This window comes from Cololabis saira, chromosome 22 (assembly GCF_033807715.1).
Source record: "Cololabis saira isolate AMF1-May2022 chromosome 22, fColSai1.1, whole genome shotgun sequence".
NCBI classification, from domain to species: Eukaryota; Metazoa; Chordata; class Actinopteri; order Beloniformes; family Belonidae; genus Cololabis; species Cololabis saira.
In genome coordinates this window covers 34,509,107-34,536,282 of record NC_084608.1, presented here as the reverse complement: position 1 = coordinate 34,536,282, position 27,176 = coordinate 34,509,107, and the positions used below count along the sequence as shown (strand labels likewise).

Below are 27,176 nucleotides of genomic sequence, written 5' to 3'. Positions count from 1 at the left end.
ACAAGTAGCACAACATTTCAAGCCTTTGTACTTTTCTTTTTTAACCACGCAGAACTAGAACAAACATGAACTCATAGAAACTCTGTGTGTGTTTGAGTCTGTGTAAATGTGACAAAACATGCAAAAACAAACATTTTTCCCAAAGAATAACCCAGTGATGTCATGAGATTGACGCGTACGTGGATAAAAGGGATAAAAGAAAAGTAACAGCTCAACGTAGCCTAATGTAGCGGAGTAAGAGGAACAGTTTCTTCTTCACAAATCTACTCAAGTAAAAGTAAAAAGTATAGTGATTCAAAACTACTCCTAAAAGTACAACATTCCCCAAAACTTACTCAAGTAAATGTAACGGAGTAAATGTAACTCCTTACTACCCACCTCTGATCACATCTTTCAAGTAAAGAAAACAGTTTAAGGGTTTTTTTTTCTTTAACAAGACTCAAGGACTTACTGAAAAGAAAGAAAGAAAGAAAAGATGTTGCAAAGTTTCAATTTCCCTTTCACAAAAAAACACAAATATTCAATTAAAAATTAAATTTTAATCTTAAAAACTTGTTTGTTGTGTAAATTTCATTTGAAATTTTGAAGTTATAATTGAGAGGTTTCGACGTGTTGCGAGGGATTGTTAATTTTCCTGTTGCTGAGTGAAATATGAAAATATACAACAGGGTTCCTACACATTTTTCAAGGTCAAATTCAAGCACTTTCAAGGGTCATTTTCAAAATCTTCAAGCACCTTATCGCTGGGGTAAAATATCTACAGGAATGTACTCATGATTATTTTTTCCACTTTTTATCACAATGATGTACATTGTATCGTGCTGTAAACATCTAGTTATGTTTCATCTTACTGATTTTATTTCTCCTTGTAATAACTAAACTATACAGTCTGATCCCAATTTTGTGAAAGACAAAGTTATAATTTCAAGCACTTTAACTAAAATTCAAGCACTTTTCAGGCCTTGAAAACACAACATTGAAATTAAAGCACTTTCAATGATTTCAAGCCCCCGTAGTAACCTGATACAATCTTTGACTCAGTATCAGCTTCGGCTTAAAAAAACGAACTTTTTACTTTAAAAAACATAAATAAAGTCGTAAAAATTACGAGAATAAAGTCGTAATAGAATAAAGTCGTAATATTATGAGAATAAAGTTGTAATATTACGAGAATAAAGTCGTAAAATTACGAGAATAAAGTCATAACATTACGAGAATAAAGTGGTAAAATTACGAGAATAAAGTTGTAAAATTACGAGAATAAAGTCGTAAAATTACGAGAATAAAGTGGTAAAATTACGAGAATAAAGTCGTAAAATTACGAGAATAAAGTCGTAATAGAATAAAGTCGTAATATTACGAGAATAAAGTCGTAAAATTACGAGAATAAAGTCGTAACATTACGAGAATAAAGTGGTAAAATTACGAGAATAAAGTCGTAAAATTACGAGAATAAAGTCGTAACATTACGAGAATAAAGTGGTAAAATTACGAGAATAAAGTCGTAAAATTACGAGAATAAAGTCGTAACATTACGAGAATAAAGTGGTAAAATTACGAGAATAAAGTCGTAAAATTACGAGAATAAAGTTGTTACATTACAAGAATAAAGTTGTAACATTACGAGAATAAAGTCGTAATATTACGAGAATAAAGTGGTAATTTATGAGAATAAAGTCGTAATATTATGAAAATAAAGTGGTAATTTATGAGAACTCTAACAGGAAGAGCATCTTCTCCCTGTGTTAAAATGAGGAATATTGAGCATCTTGTGAAGTTATATTTATACATTTATAATATATTACGACTTTATTCTCAAAATATTACGACTTTATTCTCGTAATATTATGACTTTATACTCGTAATTTTTTTGTCTTAGTTTGGCCCTAATACTGCTAATACTACTACTGCTATTTATCTTGCACCGGAGAGGTGATGCTACCTCTAATCTCACAGTACCCAGGTACATTGATAATAAAGTATTCTGATTCTATTCTGATTCTAATACTCCGTCGTACTTTCCTGCTTGAATTATACAATGAGTGTATTTGACAGGAATAAAACAGGCTGGAACCCCGTCCAGTAGTTAATAGAGCACTCATTACGTGCGGTGCGTGAGAAGGAGGAGGTTTCCTTGAAAACTGTTGAACTTCCATGAACTTTATCCTCTTTCTCCCCCGACGGTGCTCGCGATGATTGACAGGCGCGACGGCCAATCAGAGATCCCCTGGAGCCGTAACTGGCCAATGACCGCACAGGAACGATGGTTGGGGGCGGAACCAAAGTTTGGCAACAGCGGCGCGGAAGCGCCGTGAAGCGACGATGGATAAATACGATCTGACCGGAAGCGTTTCAAAATAAAGGCACATAAAAATAAAATAAATAAAGATAAAGGCACACGGGGCAGAAAATGAACAGTGCAGCTAAAATAAACATTTAACCAAGATAAGTGTCCATAAAAGAATAAATAATGTAAAAAGACATTTATGAACAGATCTAAACACAACTATAGTGCAGGAAATAGGAGAAAATATAAATATACATGTTATATATATATGTATGGTATATATGTATGATAATATATATATATATATATATATATATATATATATATATATATATATATATATATATATATATATATATATATATATATATATATATATATATATATACATATATGTTTTGGTGCATCTGCGTGTGTCTGTATTTAATTACAGTTATGTGTTTATAACGGCCTTGTTGGAATAAATATATCAATAATATTTAAATATTGTTGTGATTGATTAAGCATCAGGTCCATTTCAGTGATGCTGATATACGGTGTAATCTGACTTTAATGGTATATAATGTAATTTCAACCTTTAATATTTAAAATTCAGGTTTCATCTCCAAATTCAGTCCAATTTAAATCAGTAACATTTACTCTTCATTCCTTTTCTGAGGTGGAGGGGGGTGTTGGAGCTGGTTATTCTGCTAGAGGACTAGTTAGGGACTAGTTAGTAGCACTGGAGTCAATCCTCCAATAATGTAGAAATAGCGTTAGTGCAGTCGCCACACATATCTACGACGGAGTATTAGGGCCAAACAAAAAGGAAATTACGAGAATAAAGTCATAATGTTGCGAGAATAAAGTCGTAATAGAATAAAGTCGTAATATTACGAGAATAAAGTCGTAATTTATGAGAATAAAGTCGTAATATTACGAGAATAAACTCGTAACATTACGAGAATAAAGTAATATGAGAATAAAGTCGTCATATTATGAGAATAAAGTTGTCATATTACGAAAATAAAGTTGTAACATTACGAGAATAAAGTCGCAATTTATGAGAATAAAGTCGTAATATTACAAGAATAAAGTGTTAATTTATGAGAACTCTAACAGGAAGAGTGTGTTAAAATGTTGAATATTGAGCATCTTGTGAAGTTATATTTGTATATTTATAATATATTTAATATTACGATTTTATTCTCGTAATATTACGACTTTATTCTCATAATGTTACGACTTTATTCTCGTAATTTTACGACTTTATTCTCGTAATTTTACGACGTTATTCTAGTAATGTTACGACATTATTCTCGTAATATTATGACTTTATTCTCGCATCATTATGACTTTATTCTCGTAATTTTACGACTTTATTCTCATTGTATTATGACTTTATTCTCGTAATTTCCCATTTTTTTTGTCTTAGTTTGGCCCTAATACTCCGTCGTAGAAATGAGAGCTGGAGCAGATGTTTTATTTTGAAAGCAGCTGCCGGAAGTGGTTTTCTCCCGCAGTTACCTTGAGAAATGATGAAGCGCTGAAAGTTGCGGCTCTTTCTGGGGCAAATGTCGGGAGGCTTTAGTGCGGAGTCACGGATTATATAAAATATAACTGCGTTTCCTCCGAGAGTTCACACCAGCGACTTCCCCGACTTCTCCCGCAAATGTCCGAGCGTGCGGAGCCCGCGGGGCCGGAGGGGCCGGCGGGAGTCAAGTACTACCGGCTGGACGAGATCTCCCAGCAGAACTCCTTCAAGTCCACCTGGATCATCATCCACAACAAGGTCTACGACGTGACCCGCTTCCTGGAGGAGGTGAGGGTTCGAGCCCCGGAGCACACTGTTATCACCAACTTTAATGGGAGTTTAATGGGAGTTTCAGTCCTTAATGTGTTTGAAACAGCTGGTCAAATTAATACGGAGTATCAGGATAAACATAACAATTATATTTTAGAGGAGGAAGATTTTATTTTCATTATGCACTTCGAGAAAAAAGTTGAGAAAAAAGTCGAAAATGTAGAGAAAAAAGTTGAAAAAAAGTCAAAATGTTGAGAAAAAAGTCGAAATGACGAGAAAAAAGTCGAAAATGTAGAGAAAAAAGTTGAGAAAACAGTCGAAATGTTGAGAAAAAAGTCGAAATGTCAAGAAAAAAGTCGAAAATGTTGAGAAAAAAGTTCAAATGTTGAGAAAAAAGTCAAAATGTCGAAAAAAAAGTTGAAATGTTGAGAAAAAAGTCGAAATGTTGAGAAAAAAGTCGAAATGTTGAGAAAAAAGGTGAAATGTTGAAAAAAAAGTTAAAAAAAAGTTGAAAAAGTCGAAAATGACGAGAGAAAAGTCAAAATGTTGAGAAAAAAGTACAATTTTGAGAAAAAAGTTGAAATGTCGAAAAAAAAGTTGAAATGTTAAGAAAAAAGTTGAGGAAAAAGTTGAAATGTTGAGAAAAAAGTCAAAATGTCGAAAAAAAACTCGAAATGTTGAGAAAAAAGGTGAAATGTCGAAAAAAAAGTAAAAAAAAAGTTGAAAAAGTCGAAAATGACGAGAGAAAAGTCAAATGACGAGAAAAAAGTCGAAAATGTCCAGAAAAAAGTCAAAATGTTGAGAAAAAAGTCAAAATGTTGAGAAAAAAGTACAATTTTGAGAAAAAAGTACAATTTTGAGAAAAAAGTTGAAAAGTCGAGAAAAAAGTTGAAAATGACGAGAGAAAAGTCAAATGACGAGAAAAAAGTTGAAAATGTCGAGAAAAAAGTCAAATGTTGAGATTAGTGTTGAAATACAATTTAGAGAAAAAAGTCGAAATGTCGAGAAAAAAGTCGAAATGTTGAGAAAAAAGTTGAAATGTCGAGAAATAAGTTGAAATGTCGAGAAAAAAGTACAATTTTGAGAAAAAAGTCAAAATCTTGAGAAAAAGTACAATTTCGAGAAAAAATTCGAAATGTTGAGAAAAAAGTCGAAATGTCGAGAAAAAAGTAGAAAAAAAGTTGAAAAAGTCGAGAAAAAAGTTGAAAAAGTCGAGAAAAAAGTCGAAATGTCGAGAAAAAAGTTAAAATGTCGAGAAAAAAGTTGAAATGTCGAGAAAAAAAGTAAAAAATGACGAGAAAAAAGTCAAATGATGAGAAAAAAGTCGAAATGTCGAGAAAAAAGTCGAAATGTCGAGAAAAAAGTTGAAATGTCGAGAAAAAAGTTGAAAAAAAGTTGAAAAAGTCAAGAAAAAAGTTGAAAAAGTCGAGAAAAAAAGTAAAAAATGACGAGAAAAAAGTCGAAATGTCGAGAAAAAAGTTGAAATGTCGAGAAAAAAGTTGAAAAAGTCGAGAAAAAAAGTCAAATGTTGAGATTAGTGTTGAAATACAATTTCAAGAAAAAAGTCGAAATGTTGAGAAAAAAGTCAAATGTCGAGATTGATGTTAAAGTACAATTTCGAGAAAAAAGTCGAAATGTATTTCAACTTTACTCTTGACATTTCGACTTTTTTCTCGACATTTCGACTTTTTTCTCAAATTACACAATAAAACAAATCTTCCCCTCTCAAATATGTTTTCTCCTACGTGGCCCTGATACTCTTCCCTAAATGAAACTGTTACTTAAAGCAGCACAACGTAACTTTCAGCTTTTCTGAGTTTGGCGGCATCTTTGGACCAAATCGGTAGTGTTTTACCAGAAAGAACACTACATTTCCCATGAGCACCAGCGCGTACTGCCGGAAAACTCCTGTCCCGTCGCTGCATTTGTTTTGATGAGAGGAGACTGGACGCTTTTCTGTTTCACCAAGTGAACAGACAGAACGCAAAAAAAAAGATGTTAAACTGCTGGAAAGGAACTGGAATTTACCGGGATACCTTAAACAAGGAAGCCAGGGAGCGGTATATGGAGAAAATAATGATTATTAACGGTCTGGATCCATATCCCTACTGAAGACCCATGTGTATAATAAATAAATTAGTACAATAGTACAACATACAGTACATGTTTTGTATCCCTCTTACTTCTCTTTTCTTTTTTTTGACCGCTATATTATGTTGAAGAGGCTCCGAGCCGTGATTATTTTTGTTTTCCTCGTGAGATTATTTTTTTCTTCTGCAGCTACAAATAAGAGTTGATATTTTTTCCTCAACAAACTAGTTTTATCTGAAGATTGGGGTTAATTGCACCGCAGAGAGCTGGCCAGCAACTGCGTTTAGCTGGCGAAGAGGGGAATAAAACCCGTGTTTTGATGCGACCCGGTCTGTGTGAGTGTTTGTGGTTTAAGGCTGTTTATGGTACTGCGTTAAATCGACGCAGAGCCTACAGCGTAGGGTACGCGGCGACATGCACCGTACGTTGCGCGTCGCCACGTACCCTACGCCGTAGGTCTGCGTCGATTTAACGCAGAACCATAATTCAGGCTTTACTGTGTGGAAGGTGTTTGGTCTTTACAGCCGCGATCCAAACCGAGCCGACGACTCTTTCACTCTTTTACTTTGTTATATCAGATACTTGGCCTGCGTGGTTCTGCCTCCGAGCAGGAAACCGTTGAAAAGTTAAACCATTAGGATCTTTTCCCCATGTCTGTTGTGTGGAGCTGCTGCAGCCACAACACAGCAACGGGTTACCAGGTTCTGCTGAGCTCTGAGCTCCACGCCCCGCCCATTTTTGTCTCGACTGCGAATCGGGAAGGAGGGGGAAGTGACGTATGCCGTAAAGCAGTCAAAGCCGTAAAGATTTGTAGTTTTTTAGTGTGGCAGGGTTCCTACCATGCTCTTCAAAGTTACATAGTGCCAGTGAAGGTGATACAGACCCCCTCAGACCATGACAGAGGTTCATTAAACCTGTTGGAAGTTGATGTACCATCACAATGACTCTGGAAATATGATATTAAGGTGGAAAAGTTACATAGTGTCGCTTTAACTATAAATGTAAAGTTGTGTTCTCCTGGGGACGGATGTGGATTCTGGTTCTGGGGGTTTGGACCGAGTTGTCGGTTTAAAAGGAACTTTTCTGTCAAGTTTTTGAGAAAATCTAACAAATATTGGTTTCTTTTATATATTTTTTAAGTTTTTATCATGAATTCTGGTTCGGAGGTATCGGACCCGGGTCAGACCCGGGTAAATCCCCCCCAGGTTCAAGTCCCAAACTTCCTGCCTGGAAAATCTCTGCAGGAGTCTGGAGTTACACACGTGTTTGTGTTTGTGTTTGTGTTTGTGTTTGTGTTTGTGTTTGTGTTTGCATGCTCCCCCCAGGTAGGGTTTCCACCTTTCAGAAATAGAAATAAGGGACGCCCTGATTTCAGCAGCGCAGGAGCCAAACAAAAGGGACATCCCCAAAACTTCTAAACTGAATAGAAATGTGTTTATTTGATATGAAAAAACAAAACGCATTGATTTAAAGGAGACATATTATGGCATTTAATGTATATTTTAAACAGGCCTTGAATGTCTTAAAAACAATCTAAAGCTTGTTTTTTCTACATAAATCAGAAATTCAGTCTCTGGGCCATGTTTTTATTTTTTCCGCTTCTAAAGCCTTTTTCTGTGGCTCATTTTCAGGGCGGGGGGGCTATGATAATGAGGCTCTGCGCTGATTGGCTGCTTGAATGACGTGTAGCAGGGGAGGAGACAAAGCGTTGCTCCGGGGAGAAGAGCAGCGGCTGCGTAGCAAAGCGTGTCCACGGTTCTGCGTTAAATCTACGCGTACCTACAGAAATATCTCACTTTGAATGTAGTGGGGAATTATGTATTTGTTTCACCTTTAGTTAAATTTACTACGAATGAAGTTTTGCAATATATTCAGATGTTGGGACCTTCACCTGTAGATCATGACATGAATAAATAAGAGCATAATATACGTCTGTATTGGTCCAGTCCGGGTATTGATCAGGGTGCAGTCCTGCTGCTCCAGCGCCGTCACGCTGCTCAAAGTCCACGTTAGTGGGTCAGAGGTGTCGGCTGACGCTGCAGGACGTTAACTCCTTCCTGCCAGATCTTCCTGCTGCACATGTTGCTGGCAGCAGCCAGAAAACAGGCCTTGAAGGTCCTAAAAACAAGCTTTTGATTGTTTTGGCTAAATAAATGAGAAATTCAGCCTCTAAACCATGTCTTTATCTTCCCATTCTCTAACCTCATTATCTATGCAGGATTCTGAGTGGGCGGGGCTATGATAATGAGGTCTGTGCTGATTGGCTGGTGGATTCTGAGGGGGCGGGGCTATGATAATGAGGCTCTGTGCTGATTGGCTGGTGGATTCTGAGGGGGCGGGGCTATGATAATGAGTGAATGACGTGATACACCGGTACGAATAAATGGAGGAAGCTCCGGCCGGTGGAGTTAAGGCTGAATTATGGTTCTGTGTTAAAGTTGGTGTAACGCGGAACCATAAATCAGCCTTTACTAGGAATGTTTGATATTTTACCGTTCACGGTAAACCGTCAAAAAAATTCCCCACGGTGAGAATTTGTATCTCACGGTAAAAATGATAAATTCCTGTTGATGATGTTTTTTGGCACTTTCGCACTAGGACTTACTTGGCCCGACTCGGCTCGGCGCGGCTTTACACGGCTCCACCCATGTGTTTTCGCACTGCCAGGGGAGAAGTGGGCAGGTTTGGGTGAAGCTGCTGTGACGTACTCGATTGCGCAACACCTTTGTTCATGTCGGCGCTGATGAGAAATCAGCTGGAGCCGGGAGCGGCTGAGAAAAAAACAGCCCGTCTACATTGCTTTTTTAATTTTTTCTCGACAGCCACCAGGTTTATGAACATCTGCACCTCAGAGTTGGATCACCAAACAGACGTTTTGCGCTTTATAATAAAATCGCCGCGAGTCCCCTCGCTCTGACTCCCGCTTCCTGATTCAAACGTCTGACGGCCCCGCCCCCCGACCAATCAGAGGCGCGGAGGTGGTGACGTCAGAAATAGTCCCTTCTCAGCCCGCTTTCAGAACCTCACTGAAATGGTTACAGAAAAAAGTATCGACTTGGAGCGGCTCTACTCGTCTCAGCCCTAGTGCGAAAGCGCAAAACGGGTAGAACCGAGCTAAGGTGATACTAATGCAAAAGCGCCATTTGTGTAAAGATGATTTATAGTTCTGTGTTAAATCCACGCAGAAGGAAGGAAGGAAGGAAGGAAGGAAGGAAGGAAGGAAGGAAGGAAGGAAGGAAGGAAGGAAGGAAGGAAGGAAGGAAGGAAGGAAGGAAGGAAGGAAGGAAGGAAGGAAGGAAGGGAAGAGAAGAAGGAAGGAAGGAAGAAGGAAAAGGAGAAAGAAAGAAAGGAGGAAGGAAGGAAGGAAGAAAGGAGGAAGGAAGGAAGGAAGAAAGGAGGAAGGAAGGAGGAAGGGAAGAGAAGAAGGAAGGAAGGAAGAAGGAAAAGGAGGAAGGAGGAAGAAAGAAAGAAAGAAAGAAAGAAAGAAAGAAAGAAAGAAAGAAAGAAAGAAAGAAAGAAAGAAAGAAAGAAAGAAAGAAAGAAAGAAAGAAAGAAAGAAAGAAAGAAAGAAAGAAAGAAAGAAAGAAAGAAAGAAAGAAAAATTGATGACGTGGTGATAGATTTATAGTTAAAAAGGTGAAGTTGAATTGGTATTTTTTTTATCATCATTTTTATCGTTATCAGGATAAATGACAGAAATTATGGTGATACATTTTTTAGTCCATACCGCCCATCCCTATTCTGCGTTAAAGTTGGTGTAACGCCGAACCATAAATCAGCCTTTCCACCGTGTCCTAATAACTGCACGCGAGCGAGCGTCAGCGACAAAATCAATTGCTTTATTTTCTATTGGACTGTCCTAACTGGCCGCAGCGCGACGTTTTGAGCTGAACATTTGTCGGACGTCCTGCTTCTATTCTCTTCCTGTCGCTCGCGTTGAAAGCCGGTTGAAAGCGCTGCAGGAAACAGTAGGGCTGGGCGATATGGACCAATGGTCGTATCTCAATATTTTCTAGCTGAATGGCGATACTCGATATATATAGATATTTTTTCTGTGCCATAATTGGGGTTTCCCCCAAAGCATTATAGCATAGCATCTCTGTTAGCATCTCTGTTAGCTTCATTTTTTCTGAGGCAAACCCTTAAAAAAACAGTCAGTTTTAATACAAAGCCTCGTGCCAAATGTCACACAGTTACCTTTATTAACAGAGGTCTGCACAATATCAAAATGTATAAAACAAATGAAATAAAAATAAACTGCCTGCATATGTAGAATAAAAATGCTTCTTGAATAAAATAAAACAAATATCCCTTTCCTGCATAACAATTAAATTAAAATACACTGTGCAATTAATACAATGTAGACAGTAACAGGCAGACTTTTCAACTGAGGTTGATAGTTGTGCAAATTAGTGATGCACCGAAATGAAAATTTGTGGCCGAAACCGAAACCGAAACCGAAAATAATAATAAACACTTGGCCGAATACCGAACAATACCGAACATGGTTCTTCACAGTTTTTCATTTATTTTGCCAATTTTTTCACCATTGCACAAATCAAATAAATGTGATTTAGGCATGCTTTTAAAAGAAAAAAATATTTTACAAAATTACAAGGTAGAAAACATTTGTTGAACATAAAAAACTGAATTTTTTTTAAATTTCCCAGCATTTCTTAAATATTCCAGCAGACATTATACCAGCAAAGAACAATAACTTAAAATAAATAAATTAGCAAAATACATTTTTTTATCATTTCAAATGATAAATCAAACTTGTAGTGCTGAAAGACTTTGCAGATGTGCCCCCTCTAGATATTTGAGCAGAACATTCATTGCAAACAGCCATTCTTATATTATTCTTTGCCACTCTAAAATACTTCCACACTGCTGACATGTTTGCACCACTTCACTCCACGCTCTTCCACGTTTGATTTCATCATCTAAACGCACCTGTAATAGATTGATTTATGTTGTTTTGGTTCCACCTGCTGGTGAATGTTAGTTAAATTCTTATGTGGTTAGTTTTTGGTTGGCCAACAATTTATGTGGTGCGCAACCATTACGCAGCGGCCAGTCTATTTATATTACAACGCCGTTATTAATTGTTCGGTTTTTTTCCCACTTATTCCACCGAACACCGAAACTGTTTTTTTGCCATTTTCGGCCGAACAATTTCGGTTACCGAACAATCGGTGCATCACTAGTGCAAATAACAAAACATTTGTGCAAATCTCAAATAAAACATTCAAGTCAATTTGTCACAAAATAAGCTATATCAAAATCATAAAAAAAAAAAAATGGTCTCGTACCATATCGCGTTTGAAAATATATCGATATATATTAAAATCTGGATATATCGCCCAGCCCTAGGAAACATGATGAGGAACGGCTGATCCAGTTAGTTGAAATGAGAAGTTATCTCTATGATTCCTCCTCATTTCACTACAAAAACCTCAATAAAGTTCAGCTGCTGGAGGAGATGGACAGAGAGACGATGTCACGCAGTGCTACGATAGTCGGACGCTCATGCAGTTACACGGTTTTATAATTGTGGACGTGGTTTGTATTTTGGTTATGTAACGACAGGAGCAGAATCTTATTGGCTCGTAGATCCACATCACACTGGACGATCATCAGGGCGGCTGTACAGACACTGAGGGGAGAACACTTTATATACAGTATGTTAAAGCAAGAAATGTATTAAAAAAGCAAGGATTGTATTAAAATAATACACAAAAAACATCAGGTGTGCATGTTTAAACTCACTAACACCTACAATTCTGCCTCTAGCGCCTCGCTTATTGATTCATCTTGAATGTTCTGCAAACCGGCCACTAGGGGGCCGTCCCAATTGGTTTGCGGTGGTTTTTGAAAACTTTATGTCCATAACTAACACCATGTCAGATATCAAAAACTTGTCCCCAAGTGCACAATCTTTATGATTTTTGACATATTCCCTCCCAGATAAACGTTCACTCATTCACACGCGTACATGAGCAGAGCTGTGCATTAACACACTTATTTTTAGGTTTGTCCCCATCAGGATTTTTTAACTCCCGATCACTTGAGTTTGAGTTTCTGCCGATCCCGATTTTTCACGATCCCATCACTTTTTTTGGCTCCCGATACATTTCCAGTCATAATTATGACTTTCTATCTCATAATTTTGATGTTATATCTCATCATTTATTTATAATTTATTTATATCTCATAATTTTGACTTTTCTATCTTATAATTATGACTTTTATCTCATAATTATGACTTACCGTGGGGATATTTTTATTTTTAAGGCTAAGATTTCATCTTATTTTTGTTCTTTTACTGGTGGAAATGCTTCCATAAGCCAGGCTTAAAACTTGACACATTAAAAAAAAAGGGAAAAAATCACAATTCCAAGCGGGACCTGCTCTGCTTTTCTGCTCTGCTTTTCTCTCATCCAGGGCTAAAGGTGGAAGACGCTGACGTAAAGATGATGATGTTTGGTTTTTAAATCCACTTGAATCCCTTAAAGACCCGGAGAGCTTTCTTCTGTTGATTGGAAACAAATGTGTAAAAATATATTAGGAATGGGTGATATTTTACCGTTCACGATAAACCGTCAAAAAAATTCCCCACGGTAAGAATTTGTATCTCACGGTAAAAATGATAAATTCCTGTTGATGATGTTTTTGTGTAAAACTGATTTATAGTTCTGTGTTAAATCCACGCACAACGTATGTGAAGGAAGGAAGGAAGGAAGGAAGGAAGGAAGGAAGGAAGGAAGGAAGGAAGGAAGGAAGGAAGGAAGGAAGGAAGGAAGGAAGGAAGGAAGGAAGGAAGGAAGGAAGGAAGGAAGGAAGGAAGGAAGGAAGGAAGGAAGGAAGGAAGGAAGGGAAAAAAATAGGGAAGGAAGGAAATGAGCCTGAAAGAAAGAAAGAAAGAAAGAAAGAAAGAAAGAAAGAAAGAAAGAAAGAAAGAAAGAAAGAAAGAAAGAAAGAAAGAAAGAAAGAAAGAAAGAAAGAAAGAAAGAAAGAAAGAAAGAAAGAAAGAAAGAAAGAAAAAAGGATAAATTCCCGTTGATGATGTTTTTGTGTAACAAACATGGCGGATCTGAGAGTGAGATAGATTTATAGTTGAAAAGGTGGAGTTGAATTGGTATTTTTTTTATTGTCATTTTTATCGTTATCAGGATAAATGCCAGAAATTATGGTGATAAATGTTTTAGTCCATACCGCCCATCCCTAAAATATATATATTAATGGTTAATACCATGTTGGTAGAAGCCTAAGGCATATATATATATGCATTTTTAATATATACTATATCATATTTATTGTAATATATTTATTGTATTAATACATATATAAATGTTTCTGCAGCACCCCGGGGGGGAGGGGGTTCTTGTATTGATATATATTGATATATATTGATTGTATTGATTGTATTGATCCGTGTGTTCCTGCAGCACCCCGGGGGGGAGGAGGTTCTTGTATTGATATATATTGATATATATTGATTGTATTGATCCGTGTGTTCCTGCAGCACCCCGGGGGGGAGGAGGTTCTTGTATTGATCCATATTGATTGTATTGATCCATGTGTTCCTGCAGCACCCCGGGGGGGAGGAGGTTCCTGTATTGATATGTATTGATTGTATTGATTGTATTGATCCGTGTATTCCTGCAGCACCCCGGGGGGGAGGAGGTTCCTGTATTGATATGTATTGATTGTATTGATTGTATTGATCCGTGTATTTCTGCAGCACCCCGGGGGGGAGGAGGTTCCTGTATTGATATGTATTGATTGTATTGATTGTATTGATCCGTGTATTTCTGCAGCACCCCGGGGGGGAGGAGGTTCCTGTATTGATATGTATTGATTGTATTGATTGTATTGATCCGTGTATTTCTGCAGCACCCCGGGGGGGAGGAGGTTCCTGTATTGATATGTATTGATTGTATTGATTGTATTGATCCGTGTATTTCTGCAGCACCCCGGGGGGGAGGAGGTTCTGCGGGAGCAGGCCGGAGGAAACGCCACAGAGAGTTTTGAGGACGTTGGACATTCCAGTGACGCCCGGGAGATGGCTGGAGAGATGGTGATCGGAGAGCTGCACCCGGTGGGTGGGGGGCACCCGGGGGTGGGGGGGGGAGGAGAGCTGCACCCGGTGGGTGGGGGGCACCCGGGGGTGGGGGGGGAGGAGAGGAGGAGAGCTGCACCCGGTGGGTGGGGGGGGGGGCTCCGGGGGGTCCGTGGACTTCGCTGCCATCCGTTTTTTGTTTTGAAATGACAAAATAAAAATAGAGAAATAATCCAAAATAATCCGTTCCACATCTTTTGTTTTGATAATAAAAAACAGAAAACGGATCATTATCCGTTTTCCGTTTTCCTTGATGTGTTTGAAAATCTAAATTGTGAATTAAAACAGCGAGTGTAAAACTCTTTTCTCTCTTTCCTCTTCGTTTCCAACAGTATGTTAGAGTTCAGTCCATGTTATTGATTATTGATTGGACGCTGCAGCTGAACGACTGTCACAACAATCACTGCAGTTTCATGAGTGAAGATTAAACTCATGTTTCACTCCCAGGTTTCATATTTGATTTATTTTCTGTTTCAACATTAAAAACATCTAAAACTGTTAATGTTCAATCTGATCAACAAAAGAACCAGAAACAACTTTCTTTATTTATTACTGCACATGTGCAATCCTTGTTTTCAGTTTCCTTGGAAACCAACAGGAAATAGAGAAAAGAGTTTCCACTCGCTGTTTTAATTCACAATTTAGATTTTCAAACACATCAATGAAATCGGATAAAAGATAACGATCCGTTTTCTGTTTTTTATTATCAAAACAAAAGATGGAGAACGGATTATTTTGGATTATTTCTCTCGGGGGTCACGGGGGTCAGAACTTCAGATTACTGATCCATCTCTGTTTCTTCTGCAGGACGACCGACACAAGATCTGCAAACCTGAGGTGAGTTAGGGGGGGGGTAATAGAGAGAGTTCAGGGGTAATAGAGAGAGTTCAGGGGTAATAGAGAGAGTTCAGGGGTAATAGAGAGAGTTCAGGGGTAATAGAGAGAGTTCAGGGGTAATAGAGAGAAATCAGGGGTAATTGAGCGTCTCATCTCTTGGTTTGTGTTTTACAGGAAACGCTGGTGACGACGTTGAAGGAGGAAACCAGGTGTGGAACCAACACACACATATACACACACACGCACACAAATATATATGTATATAGCTACTTAGTGAACCAGAGTAGTGGTTAGCTACTTAGTGAACCAGAGTAGTGGTTAGCTACTTAGTGAACCAGAGTAGTGGTTAGCTGGTTAGTGAACCAGAGTAGCGGTTAGCTACTTAGTGAACCAGAGTAGTGGTTAGCTACTTAGTGAACCAGAGTAGTGGTTAGCTACTTAGTGAACCAGAGTAGTGGTTAGCTACTTAGTGAACCAGAGTAGTGGTTAGCTACTTAGTGAACCAGAGTAGTGGTTAGCTACTTAGTGAACCAGAGTAGTGGTTAGCTACTTAGTGAACCAGAGTAGTGGTTAGCTGGTTAGTGAACCAGAGTAGTGGTTAGCTACTTAGTGAACCAGAGTAGTGGTTAGCTACTTAGTGAACCAGAGTAGTGGTTAGCTACTTAGTGAACCAGAGTAGTGGTTAGCTACTTAGTGAACCAGAGTAGTGGTTAGCTACTTAGTGAACCAGAGTAGTGGTTAGCTACTTAGTGAACCAGAGTAGTGGTTAGCTACTTAGTGAACCAGAGTAGTGGTTAGCTACTTAGTGAACCAGAGTAGCGGTTAGCTACTTAGTGAACCAGAGTAGCGGTTAGCTACTTAGTGAACCAGAGTAGCGGTTAGCTACTTAGTGAACCAGAGTAGTGGTTAGCTACTTAGTGAACCAGAGTAGTGGTTAGCTACTTAGTGAACCAGAGTAGTGGTTAGCTACTTAGTGAACCAGAGTAGCGGTTAGCTACTTAGTGAACCAGAGTAGTGGTTAGCTGGTTAGTGAACCAGAGTAGTGGTTAGCTACTTAGTGAACCAGAGTAGTGGTTAGCTACTTAGTGAACCAGAGTAGTGGTTAGCTACTTAGTGAACCAGAGTAGTGGTTAGCTACTTAGTGAACCAGAGTAGTGGTTAGCTACTTAGTGAACCAGAGTAGTGGTTAGCTACTTAGTGAACCAGAGTAGTGGTTAGCTACTTAGTGAACCAGAGTAGTGGTTAGCTACTTAGTGAACCAGAGTAGCGGTTAGCTACTTAGTGAACCAGAGTAGCGGTTAGCTACTTAGTGAACCAGAGTAGTGGTTAGCTACTTAGTGAACCAGAGTAGCTACTTAGTGAACCAGAGTAGTGGTTAGCTACTTAGTGAACCAGAGTAGTGGTTAGCTACTTAGTGAACCAGAGTAGTGGTTAGCTGGTTAGTGAACCAGAGTAGTGGTTAGCTACTTAGTGAACCAGAGTAGTGGTTAGCTACTTAGTGAACCAGAGTAGTGGTTAGCTACTTAGTGAACCAGAGTAGTGGTTAGCTACTTAGTGAACCAGAGTAGTGGTTAGCTACTTAGTGAACCAGAGTAGTGGTTAGCTACTTAGTGAACCAGAGTAGTGGTTAGCTACTTAGTGAACCAGAGTAGTGGTTAGCTAGTTAGTGAACCAGAGTAGTGGTTAGCTACTTAGTGAACCAGAGTAGTGGTTAGCTACTTAGTGAACCAGAGTAGTGGTTAGCTACTTAGTGAACCAGAGTAGTGGTTAGCTACTTAGTGAACCAGAGTAGTGGTTAGCTACTTAGTGAACCAGAGTAGTGGTTAGCTACTTAGTGAACCAGAGTAGTGGTTAGCTACTTAGTGAACCAGAGTAGTGGTTAGCTACTTAGTGAACCAGAGTAGTGGTTAGCTACTTAGTGAACCAGAGTAGTGGTTAGCTACTTAGTGAACCAGAGTAGTGGTTAGCTACTTAGTGAACCAGAGTAGTGGTTAGCTACTTAGTGAACCAGAGTAGTGGTTAGCTACTTAGTGAACCAGAGTAGTGGTTAGCTACTTAGTGAACCAGAGTAGTGGTTAGCTACTTAGTGAACCAGAGTAGTGGTTAGCTACTTAGTGAACCAGAGTAGTGGTTAGCTACTTAGTGAACCAGAGTAGTGGTTAGCTACTTAGTGAACCAGAGTAGTGGTTAGCTACTTAGTGAACCAGAGTAGTGGTTAGCTACTTAGTGAACCAGAGTAGTGGTTAGCTACTTAGTGAACCAGAGTAGTGGTTAGCTAGTTAGTGAACCAGAGTAGTGGTTAGCTACTTAGTGAACCAGAGTAGTGGTTAGCTACTTAGTGAACCAGAGTAGTGGTTAGCTACTTAGTGAACCAGAGTAGTGGTTAGCTACTTAGTGAACCAGAGTAGTGGTTAGCTACTTAGTGAACCAGAGTAGTGGTTAGCTACTTAGTGAACCAGAGTAGTGGTTAGCTACTTAGTGAACCAGAGTAGTGGTTAGCTACTTAGTGAACCAGAGTAGTGGTTAGCTACTTAGTGAACCAGAGTAGTGGTTAGCTACTTAGTGAACCAGAGTAGTGGTTAGCTACTTAGTGAACCAGAGTAGTGGTTAGCTACTTAGTGAACCAGAGTAGTGGTTAGCTACTTAGTGAACCAGAGTAGTGGTTAGCTACTTAGTGAACCAGAGTAGTGGTTAGCTACTTAGTGAACCAGAGTAGTGGTTAGCTGGTTAGTGAACCAGAGTAGCGGTTAGCTACTTAGTGAACCAGAGTAGTGGTTAGCTACTTAGTGAACCAGAGTAGCGGTTAGCTACTTAGTGAACCAGAGTAGCGGTTAGCTACTTAGTGAACCAGAGTAGTGGTTAGCTACTTAGTGAACCAGAGTAGTGGTTAGCTACTTAGTGAACCAGAGTAGCGGTTAGCTACTTAGTGAACCAGAGTAGTGGTTAGCTACTTAGTGAACCAGAGTAGTGGTTAGCTACTTAGTGAACCAGAGTAGCTACTTAGTGAACCAGAGTAGTGGTTAGCTACTTAGTGAACCAGAGTAGTGGTTAGCTACTTAGTGAACCAGAGTAGTGGTTAGCTGGTTAGTGAACCAGAGTAGTGGTTAGCTACTTAGTGAACCAGAGTAGTGGTTAGCTACTTAGTGAACCAGAGTAGTGGTTAGCTACTTAGTGAACCAGAGTAGTGGTTAGCTACTTAGTGAACCAGAGTAGTGGTTAGCTACTTAGTGAACCAGAGTAGTGGTTAGCTACTTAGTGAACCAGAGTAGTGGTTAGCTACTTAGTGAACCAGAGTAGTGGTTAGCTAGTTAGTGAACCAGAGTAGTGGTTAGCTACTTAGTGAACCAGAGTAGTGGTTAGCTACTTAGTGAACCAGAGTAGTGGTTAGCTACTTAGTGAACCAGAGTAGTGGTTAGCTACTTAGTGAACCAGAGTAGTGGTTAGCTACTTAGTGAACCAGAGTAGTGGTTAGCTACTTAGTGAACCAGAGTAGTGGTTAGCTACTTAGTGAACCAGAGTAGTGGTTAGCTACTTAGTGAACCAGAGTAGTGGTTAGCTGGTTAGTGAACCAGAGTAGTGGTTAGCTACTTAGTGAACCAGAGTAGTGGTTAGCTACTTAGTGAACCAGAGTAGTGGTTAGCTGGTTAGTGAACCAGAGTAGTGGTTAGCTACTTAGTGAACCAGAGTAGTGGTTAGCTACTTAGTGAACCAGAGTAGTGGTTAGCTACTTAGTGAACCAGAGTAGTGGTTAGCTACTTAGTGAACCAGAGTAGTGGTTAGCTACTTAGTGAACCAGAGTAGTGGTTAGCTCCTTAGTGAACCAGAGTAGTGGTTAGCTACTTAGTGAACCAGAGTAGTGGTTAGTTACTTAGTGAACCAGAGTAGTGGTTAGCTACTTAGTGAACCAGAGTAGTGGTTAGCTACTTAGTGAACCAGAGTAGTGGTTAGCTACTTAGTGAACCAGAGTAGTGGTTAGCTACTTAGTGAACCAGAGTAGTGGTTAGCTGGTTAGTGAACCAGAGTAGCGGTTAGCTACTTAGTGAACCAGAGTAGTGGTTAGCTACTTAGTGAACCAGAGTAGCGGTTAGCTACTTAGTGAACCAGAGTAGCGGTTAGCTACTTAGTGAACCAGAGTAGTGGTTAGCTACTTAGTGAACCAGAGTAGTGGTTAGCTACTTAGTGAACCAGAGTAGCGGTTAGCTACTTACTGAACCAGAGTAGTGGTTAGCTACTTAGTGAACCAGAGTAGCGGTTAGCTACTTAGTGAACCAGAGTAGTGGTTAGCTGGTTAGTGAACCAGAGTAGTGGTTAGCTACTTAGTGAACCAGACTAGTGGTTAGCTACTTAGTGAACCAGACTAGTGGTTAGCTGGTTAGTGAACCAGAGTAGTGGTTAGCTACTTAGTGAACCAGACTAGTGGTTAGCTGGTTAGTGAACCAGAGTAGTGGTTAGCTACTTAGTGAACCAGAGTAGTGGTTAGCTACTTAGTGAACCAGAGTAGTGGTTAGCTACTTAGTGAACCAGAGTAGTGGTTAGCTGGTTAGTGAACCAGAGTAGTGGTTAGCTACTTAGTGAACCAGAGTAGTGGTTAGCTGGTTAGTGAACCAGAGTAGTGGTTAGCTACTTAGTGAACCAGACTAGTGGTTAGCTACTTAGTGAACCAGAGTAGTGGTTAGCTAGTTAGTGAACCAGAGTAGTGGTTAGCTACTTAGTGAACCAGAGTAGTGGTTAGCTACTTAGTGAACCAGAGTAGTGGTTAGCTAGTTTGTGAACCAGAGTAGTGGTTAGCTGGTTAGTGAACCAGAGTAGTGGTTAGCTACTTAGTGAACCAGAGTAGTGGTTAGCTGGTTAGTGAACCAGAGTAGTGGTTAGCTACTTAGTGAACCAGAGTAGTGGTTAGCTGGTTAGTGAACCAGAGTAGTGGTTAGCTACTTAGTGAACCAGACTAGTGGTTAGCTACTTAGTGAACCAGACTAGTGGTTAGCTGGTTAGTGAACCAGAGTAGTGGTTAGCTACTTAGTGAACCAGACTAGTGGTTAGCTGGTTAGTGAACCAGAGTAGTGGTTAGCTACTTAGTGAACCAGAGTAGTGGTTAGCTACTTAGTGAACCAGAGTAGTGGTTAGCTACTTAGTGAACCAGAGTAGTGGTTAGCTGGTTAGTGAACCAGAGTAGTGGTTAGCTACTTAGTGAACCAGAGTAGTGGTTAGCTGGTTAGTGAACCAGAGTAGTGGTTAGCTACTTAGTGAACCAGACTAGTGGTTAGCTACTTAGTGAACCAGAGTAGTGGTTAGCTAGTTAGTGAACCAGAGTAGTGGTTAGCTACTTAGTGAACCAGAGTAGTGGTTAGCTACTTAGTGAACCAGAGTAGTGGTTAGCTACTTAGTGAACCAGAGTAGTGGTTAGCTAGTTTGTGAACCAGAGTAGTGGTTAGCTGGTTAGTGAACCAGAGTAGTGGTTAGCTACTTAGTGAACCAGAGTAGTGGTTAGCTGGTTAGTGAACCAGAGTAGTGGTTAGCTACTTAGTGAACCAGAGTAGTGGTTAGCTACTTAGTGAACCAGAGTAGTGGTTAGCTACTTAGTGAACCAGACTAGTGGTTAGCTGGTTAGTGAACCAGAGTAGTGGTTAGCTACTTAGTGAACCAGAGTAGTGGTTAGCTACTTAGTGAACCAGAGTAGTGGTTAGCTACTTAGTGAACCAGAGTAGTGGTTAGCTACTTAGTGAACCAGAGTAGTGGTTAGCTACTTAGTGAACCAGAGTAGTGGTTAGCTGGTTAGTTAACCAGAGTAGTGGTTAGCTACTTAGTGAACCAGACTAGTGGTTAGCTGGTTAGTGAACCAGAGTAGTGGTTAGCTACTTAGTGAACCAGAGTAGTGGTTAGCTGGTTAGTGAACCAGAGTAGTGGTTAGCTACTTAGTGAACCAGAGTAGTGGTTAGCTACTTAGTGAACCAGAGTAGTGGTTAGCTACTTAGTGAACCAGAGTAGTGGTTAGCTACTTAGTGAACCAGAGTAGTGGTTAGCTACTTAGTGAACCAGAGTAGTGGTTAGCTCCTTAGTGAACCAGAGTAGTGGTTAGCTACTTAGTGAACCAGAGTAGTGGTTAGTTACTTAGTGAACCAGAGTAGTGGTTAGCTACTTAGTGAACCAGAGTAGTGGTTAGCTACTTAGTGAACCAGAGTAGTGGTTAGCTACTTAGTGAACCAGAGTAGTGGTTAGCTACTTAGTGAACCAGAGTAGTGGTTAGCTACTTAGTGAACCAGAGTAGTGGTTAGCTGGTTAGTGAACCAGAGTAGCGGTTAGCTACTTAGTGAACCAGAGTAGTGGTTAGCTACTTAGTGAACCAGAGTAGCGGTTAGCTACTTAGTGAACCAGAGTAGCGGTTAGCTACTTAGTGAACCAGAGTAGTGGTTAGCTACTTAGTGAACCAGAGTAGTGGTTAGCTACTTAGTGAACCAGAGTAGCGGTTAGCTACTTAGTGAACCAGAGTAGTGGTTAGCTACTTAGTGAACCAGAGTAGTGGTTAGCTACTTAGTGAACCAGAGTAGCTACTTAGTGAACCAGAGTAGTGGTTAGCTACTTAGTGAACCAGAGTAGTGGTTAGCTACTTAGTGAACCAGAGTAGTGGTTAGCTGGTTAGTGAACCAGAGTAGTGGTTAGCTACTTAGTGAACCAGAGTAGTGGTTAGCTACTTAGTGAACCAGAGTAGTGGTTAGCTACTTAGTGAACCAGAGTAGTGGTTAGCTACTTAGTGAACCAGAGTAGTGGTTAGCTACTTAGTGAACCAGAGTAGTGGTTAGCTACTTAGTGAACCAGAGTAGCTACTTAGTGAACCAGAGTAGTGGTTAGCTACTTAGTGAACCAGAGTAGTGGTTAGCTACTTAGTGAACCAGAGTAGTGGTTAGCTGGTTAGTGAACCAGAGTAGTGGTTAGCTACTTAGTGAACCAGAGTAGTGGTTAGCTACTTAGTGAACCAGAGTAGTGGTTAGCTACTTAGTGAACCAGAGTAGTGGTTAGCTACTTAGTGAACCAGAGTAGTGGTTAGCTACTTAGTGAACCAGAGTAGTGGTTAGCTACTTAGTGAACCAGAGTAGTGGTTAGCTACTTAGTGAACCAGAGTAGTGGTTAGCTACTTAGTGAACCAGAGTAGTGGTTAGCTAGTTAGTGAACCAGAGTAGTGGTTAGCTACTTAGTGAACCAGAGTAGTGGTTAGCTACTTAGTGAACCAGAGTAGTGGTTAGCTACTTAGTGAACCAGAGTAGTGGTTAGCTACTTAGTGAACCAGAGTAGTGGTTAGCTACTTAGTGAACCAGAGTAGTGGTTAGCTACTTAGTGAACCAGAGTAGTGGTTAGCTACTTAGTGAACCAGAGTAGTGGTTAGCTACTTAGTGAACCAGAGTAGTGGTTAGCTGGTTAGTGAACCAGAGTAGTGGTTAGCTACTTAGTGAACCAGAGTAGTGGTTAGCTACTTAGTGAACCAGAGTAGTGGTTAGCTGGTTAGTGAACCAGAGTAGTGGTTAGCTACTTAGTGAACCAGAGTAGTGGTTAGCTACTTAGTGAACCAGAGTAGTGGTTAGCTACTTAGTGAACCAGAGTAGTGGTTAGCTACTTAGTGAACCAGAGTAGTGGTTAGCTACTTAGTGAACCAGAGTAGTGGTTAGCTACTTAGTGAACCAGAGTAGTGGTTAGCTCCTTAGTGAACCAGAGTAGTGGTTAGCTACTTAGTGAACCAGAGTAGTGGTTAGTTACTTAGTGAACCAGAGTAGTGGTTAGCTACTTAGTGAACCAGAGTAGTGGTTAGCTACTTAGTGAACCAGAGTAGTGGTTAGCTACTTAGTGAACCAGAGTAGTGGTTAGCTACTTAGTGAACCAGAGTAGTGGTTAGCTGGTTAGTGAACCAGAGTAGCGGTTAGCTACTTAGTGAACCAGAGTAGTGGTTAGCTACTTAGTGAACCAGAGTAGCGGTTAGCTACTTAGTGAACCAGAGTAGCGGTTAGCTACTTAGTGAACCAGAGTAGTGGTTAGCTACTTAGTGAACCAGAGTAGTGGTTAGCTACTTAGTGAACCAGAGTAGCGGTTAGCTACTTACTGAACCAGAGTAGTGGTTAGCTACTTAGTGAACCAGAGTAGCGGTTAGCTACTTAGTGAACCAGAGTAGTGGTTAGCTGGTTAGTGAACCAGAGTAGTGGTTAGCTACTTAGTGAACCAGACTAGTGGTTAGCTACTTAGTGAACCAGACTAGTGGTTAGCTGGTTAGTGAACCAGAGTAGTGGTTAGCTACTTAGTGAACCAGACTAGTGGTTAGCTGGTTAGTGAACCAGAGTAGTGGTTAGCTACTTAGTGAACCAGAGTAGTGGTTAGCTACTTAGTGAACCAGAGTAGTGGTTAGCTACTTAGTGAACCAGAGTAGTGGTTAGCTGGTTAGTGAACCAGAGTAGTGGTTAGCTACTTAGTGAACCAGAGTAGTGGTTAGCTGGTTAGTGAACCAGAGTAGTGGTTAGCTACTTAGTGAACCAGACTAGTGGTTAGCTACTTAGTGAACCAGAGTAGTGGTTAGCTAGTTAGTGAACCAGAGTAGTGGTTAGCTACTTAGTGAACCAGAGTAGTGGTTAGCTACTTAGTGAACCAGAGTAGTGGTTAGCTACTTAGTGAACCAGAGTAGTGGTTAGCTAGTTTGTGAACCAGAGTAGTGGTTAGCTGGTTAGTGAACCAGAGTAGTGGTTAGCTACTTAGTGAACCAGAGTAGTGGTTAGCTGGTTAGTGAACCAGAGTAGTGGTTAGCTACTTAGTGAACCAGAGTAGTGGTTAGCTACTTAGTGAACCAGAGTAGTGGTTAGCTCCTTAGTGAACCAGAGTAGTGGTTAGCTACTTAGTGAACCAGACTAGTGGTTAGCTGGTTAGTGAACCAGAGTAGTGGTTAGCTACTTAGTGAACCAGAGTAGTGGTTAGCTACTTAGTGAACCAGAGTAGTGGTTAGCTACTTAGTGAACCAGAGTAGTGGTTAGCTACTTAGTGAACCAGAGTAGTGGTTAGCTACTTAGTGAACCAGAGTAGTGGTTAGCTACTTAGTGAACCAGAGTAGTGGTTAGCTACTTAGTGAACCAGACTAGTGGTTAGCTGGTTAGTGAACCAGAGTAGTGGTTAGCTACTTAGTGAACCAGAGTAGTGGTTAGCTACTTAGTGAACCAGAGTAGTGGTTAGCTACTTAGTGAACCAGAGTAGTGGTTAGCTACTTAGTGAACCAGAGTAGTGGTTAGCTACTTAGTGAACCAGAGTAGTGGTTAGCTGGTTAGTTAACCAGAGTAGTGGTTAGCTACTTGGTGAACCAGAGTAGTGGTTAGCTACTTAGTGAACCAGAGTAGTGGTTAGCTACTTAGTGAACCAGAGTAGTGGTTAGCTACTTAGTGAACCAGAGTAGTGGTTAGCTGGTTAGTTAACCAGAGTAGTGGTTAGCTACTTAGTGAACCAGACTAGTGGTTAGCTGGTTAGTGAACCAGAGTAGTGGTTAGCTACTTAGTGAACCAGAGTAGTGGTTAGCGACTTAGTGAACCAGAGTAGTGGTTAGCTACTTAGTGAACCAGAGTAGTGGTTAGCTACTTAGTGAACCAGAGTAGTGGTTAGCTGGTTAGTGAACCAGAGTAGTGGTTAGCTACTTAGTGAACCAGAGTAGTGTTTAGCGACTTAGTGAACCAGAGTAGTGGTTAGCGACTTAGTGAACCAGAGTTGTGGTTAGCTACTTAGTGAACCAGAGTAGTGGTTAGCTACTTAGTGAACCAGAGTAGCGGTTAGCTACTTAGTGAACCAGAGTAGTGGTTAGCTACTTAGTGAACCAGAGTAGTGGTTAGCTACTTAGTGAACCAGAGTAGTGGTTAGCTGGTTAGTGAACCAGAGTAGTGGTTAGCTACTTAGTGAACCAGAGTAGTGGTTAGCTACTTAGTGAACCAGAGTAGTGGTTAGCTAGTTTGTGAACCAGAGTAGTGGTTAGCTACTTAATGAACCAGAGTAGTGGTTAGCTACTTAGTGAACCAGAGTAGTGGTTAGCTGGTTAGTGAACCAGAGTAGTGGTTAGCTACTTAGTGAACCAGAGTAGTGGTTAGCTACTTAGTGAACCAGAGCAGTGGTTAGCTAGTTTGTGAACCAGAGTAGTGGTTAGCTACTTAGTGAACCAGAGTAGTGGTTAGCTATTTAGTGAACCAGAGTAGTGGTTAGCGTCTTAGTGAACCAGAGTTGTGGTTAGCTACTTAGTGAACCAGAGTAGTGGTTAGCTACTTAGTGAACCAGAGTAGCGGTTAGCTGGTTAGTGAACCAGAGTAGTGGTTAGCTACTTAGTGAACCAGAGCAGTGGTTAGCTGGTTAGTGAACCAGAGTAGTGGTTAGCTACTTAGTGAACCAGAGTAGTGGTTAGCTACTTAGTGAACCAGAGTAGTGGTTAGCTGGTTAGTGAACCAGAGTAGTGGTTAGCTACTTAGTGAACCAGAGTAGTGGTTAGCTACTTAGTGAACCAGAGTAGTGGTTAGCTAGTTTGTGAACCAGAGTAGTGGTTAGCTACTTAGTGAACCAGAGTAGTGGTTGGCTACTTAGTGAACCAGAGTAGTGGTTAGCTGGTTAGTGAACCAGAGTAGTGGTTAGCTACTTAGTGAACCAGAGTAGTGGTTAGCTACTTAGTGAACCAGAGCAGTGGTTAGCTACTTAGTGAACCAGAGTAGTGGTTAGCTAGTTTGTGAACCAGAGTAGTGGTTAGCTACTTAGTGAACCAGAGTAGTGGTTAGCTACTTAGTGAACCAGAGTAGTGGTTAGCTACTTAGTGAACCAGAGTAGTGGTTAGCTGGTTAGTGAACCAGAGTAGTGGTTAGCTACTTAGTGAACCAGAGTAGTGGTTAGCTACTTAGTGAACCAGAGTAGTGGTTAGCTACTTAGTGAACCAGAGTAGCGGTTAGCTACTTAGTGAACCAGAGTAGTGGTTAGTTCGTTAGTGAACCAGAGTAGCGGTTAGCTACTTAGTGAACCAGAGTAGTGGTTAGTTCGTTAGTGAACCAGAGTAGTGGTTAGCTACTTAGTGAACCAGAGTAGTGGTTAGCTACTTAGTGAACCAGAGTAGTGGTTAGCTACTTAGTGAACCAGAGTAGCGGTTAGCTACTTAGTGAACCAGAGTAGTGGTTAGTTCGTTAGTGAACCAGAGTAGCGGTTAGCTACTTAGTGAACCAGAGTAGTGGTTAGTTCGTTAGTGAACCAGAGTAGTGGTTAGCTACTTAGTGAACCAGAGTAGTGGTTAGCTACTTAGTGAACCAGAGTAGTGGTTAGCTACTTAGTGAACCAGAGTAGTGGTTAGCTACTTAGTGAACCAGAGTAGTGGTTAGCTAGTTAGTGAACCAGAGTAGTGGTTAGCTGGTTAGTTGGTTAGTGAACTGGTTAGCGGGTTAGCTAACCTCTGCTAATCCTCTTCCAGCTGGTGGTCCAACCTGGTTCTCCCGGCTCTGGCCGCCGCCGTCGTCACGCTGCTGTACCGCATCTACACCGGGAGCGAGTGACGTGCCGGGGGTCGCTGTGATGTCATCAGCAGGCCCCGCCTCCTCCGGGGATGCTGTGATGTCATCAGCAGGCCCCGCCCCCTCCGGGGACGCTGTGATGTCATCAGCAGGCCCCGCCCCCTCCAGGCCAGCTGTGATGTCATCAGCAGGCCCCGCCCCCTCCGGGGACGCTGTGATGTCATCAGCAGGCCCCGCCCCCTCCAGGCCAGCTGTGATGTCATCAGCAGGCCCCGCCCCCTCCGGGCCAGCTGTGATGTCATCAGCAGCCCCCCCCCCCGGCCAGCTGTGATGTCATCAGCAGGCCCCGCCCCCTCCAGGCCAGCTGTGATGTCATCAGCAGGCCCCGCCCCCTCCGGGCCAGCTGTGATGTCATCAGCAGCCCCCCCCCCCCCCCCCCCCAGGGCCGGGCGCGGCTGCAGACCGACCCCCGATGACCTTTGACCTTTGACACGTCTGCGCCGCTGCTCCATCGCAGCTTAAACAACCAATCACAGGGCATTACGCTAATGAAGTCACCAATGTTTCCGGATG

At 40.9% G+C, this 27,176-nt stretch overlaps 1 protein-coding gene across 2 annotated transcripts; it reads left to right on the top strand.

The window, feature by feature from the left end:
* Positions 1-3,797: 3,797 nt before the first annotated feature.
* Positions 3,798-26,916, top strand: LOC133423149 (cytochrome b5). Of its 2 annotated transcripts, XM_061713293.1 has the most exons (6): positions 3,798-4,088; positions 14,134-14,262; positions 15,091-15,120; positions 15,295-15,329; positions 26,564-26,684; positions 26,724-26,916. In XM_061713293.1, exons 1-5 carry the CDS (start codon positions 3,939-3,941, stop codon positions 26,643-26,645), a joined length of 426 nt encoding a protein of 141 aa, XP_061569277.1. In that variant the 5' UTR covers positions 3,798-3,938; the 3' UTR covers positions 26,646-26,684; positions 26,724-26,916. The 2 variants fall into 2 exon arrangements, with proteins under 2 accessions (XP_061569277.1, XP_061569276.1); XM_061713292.1 differs by having other exon boundaries at positions 26,564-26,916.
* The last annotated feature ends 260 nt before the right edge of the window (positions 26,917-27,176 follow it).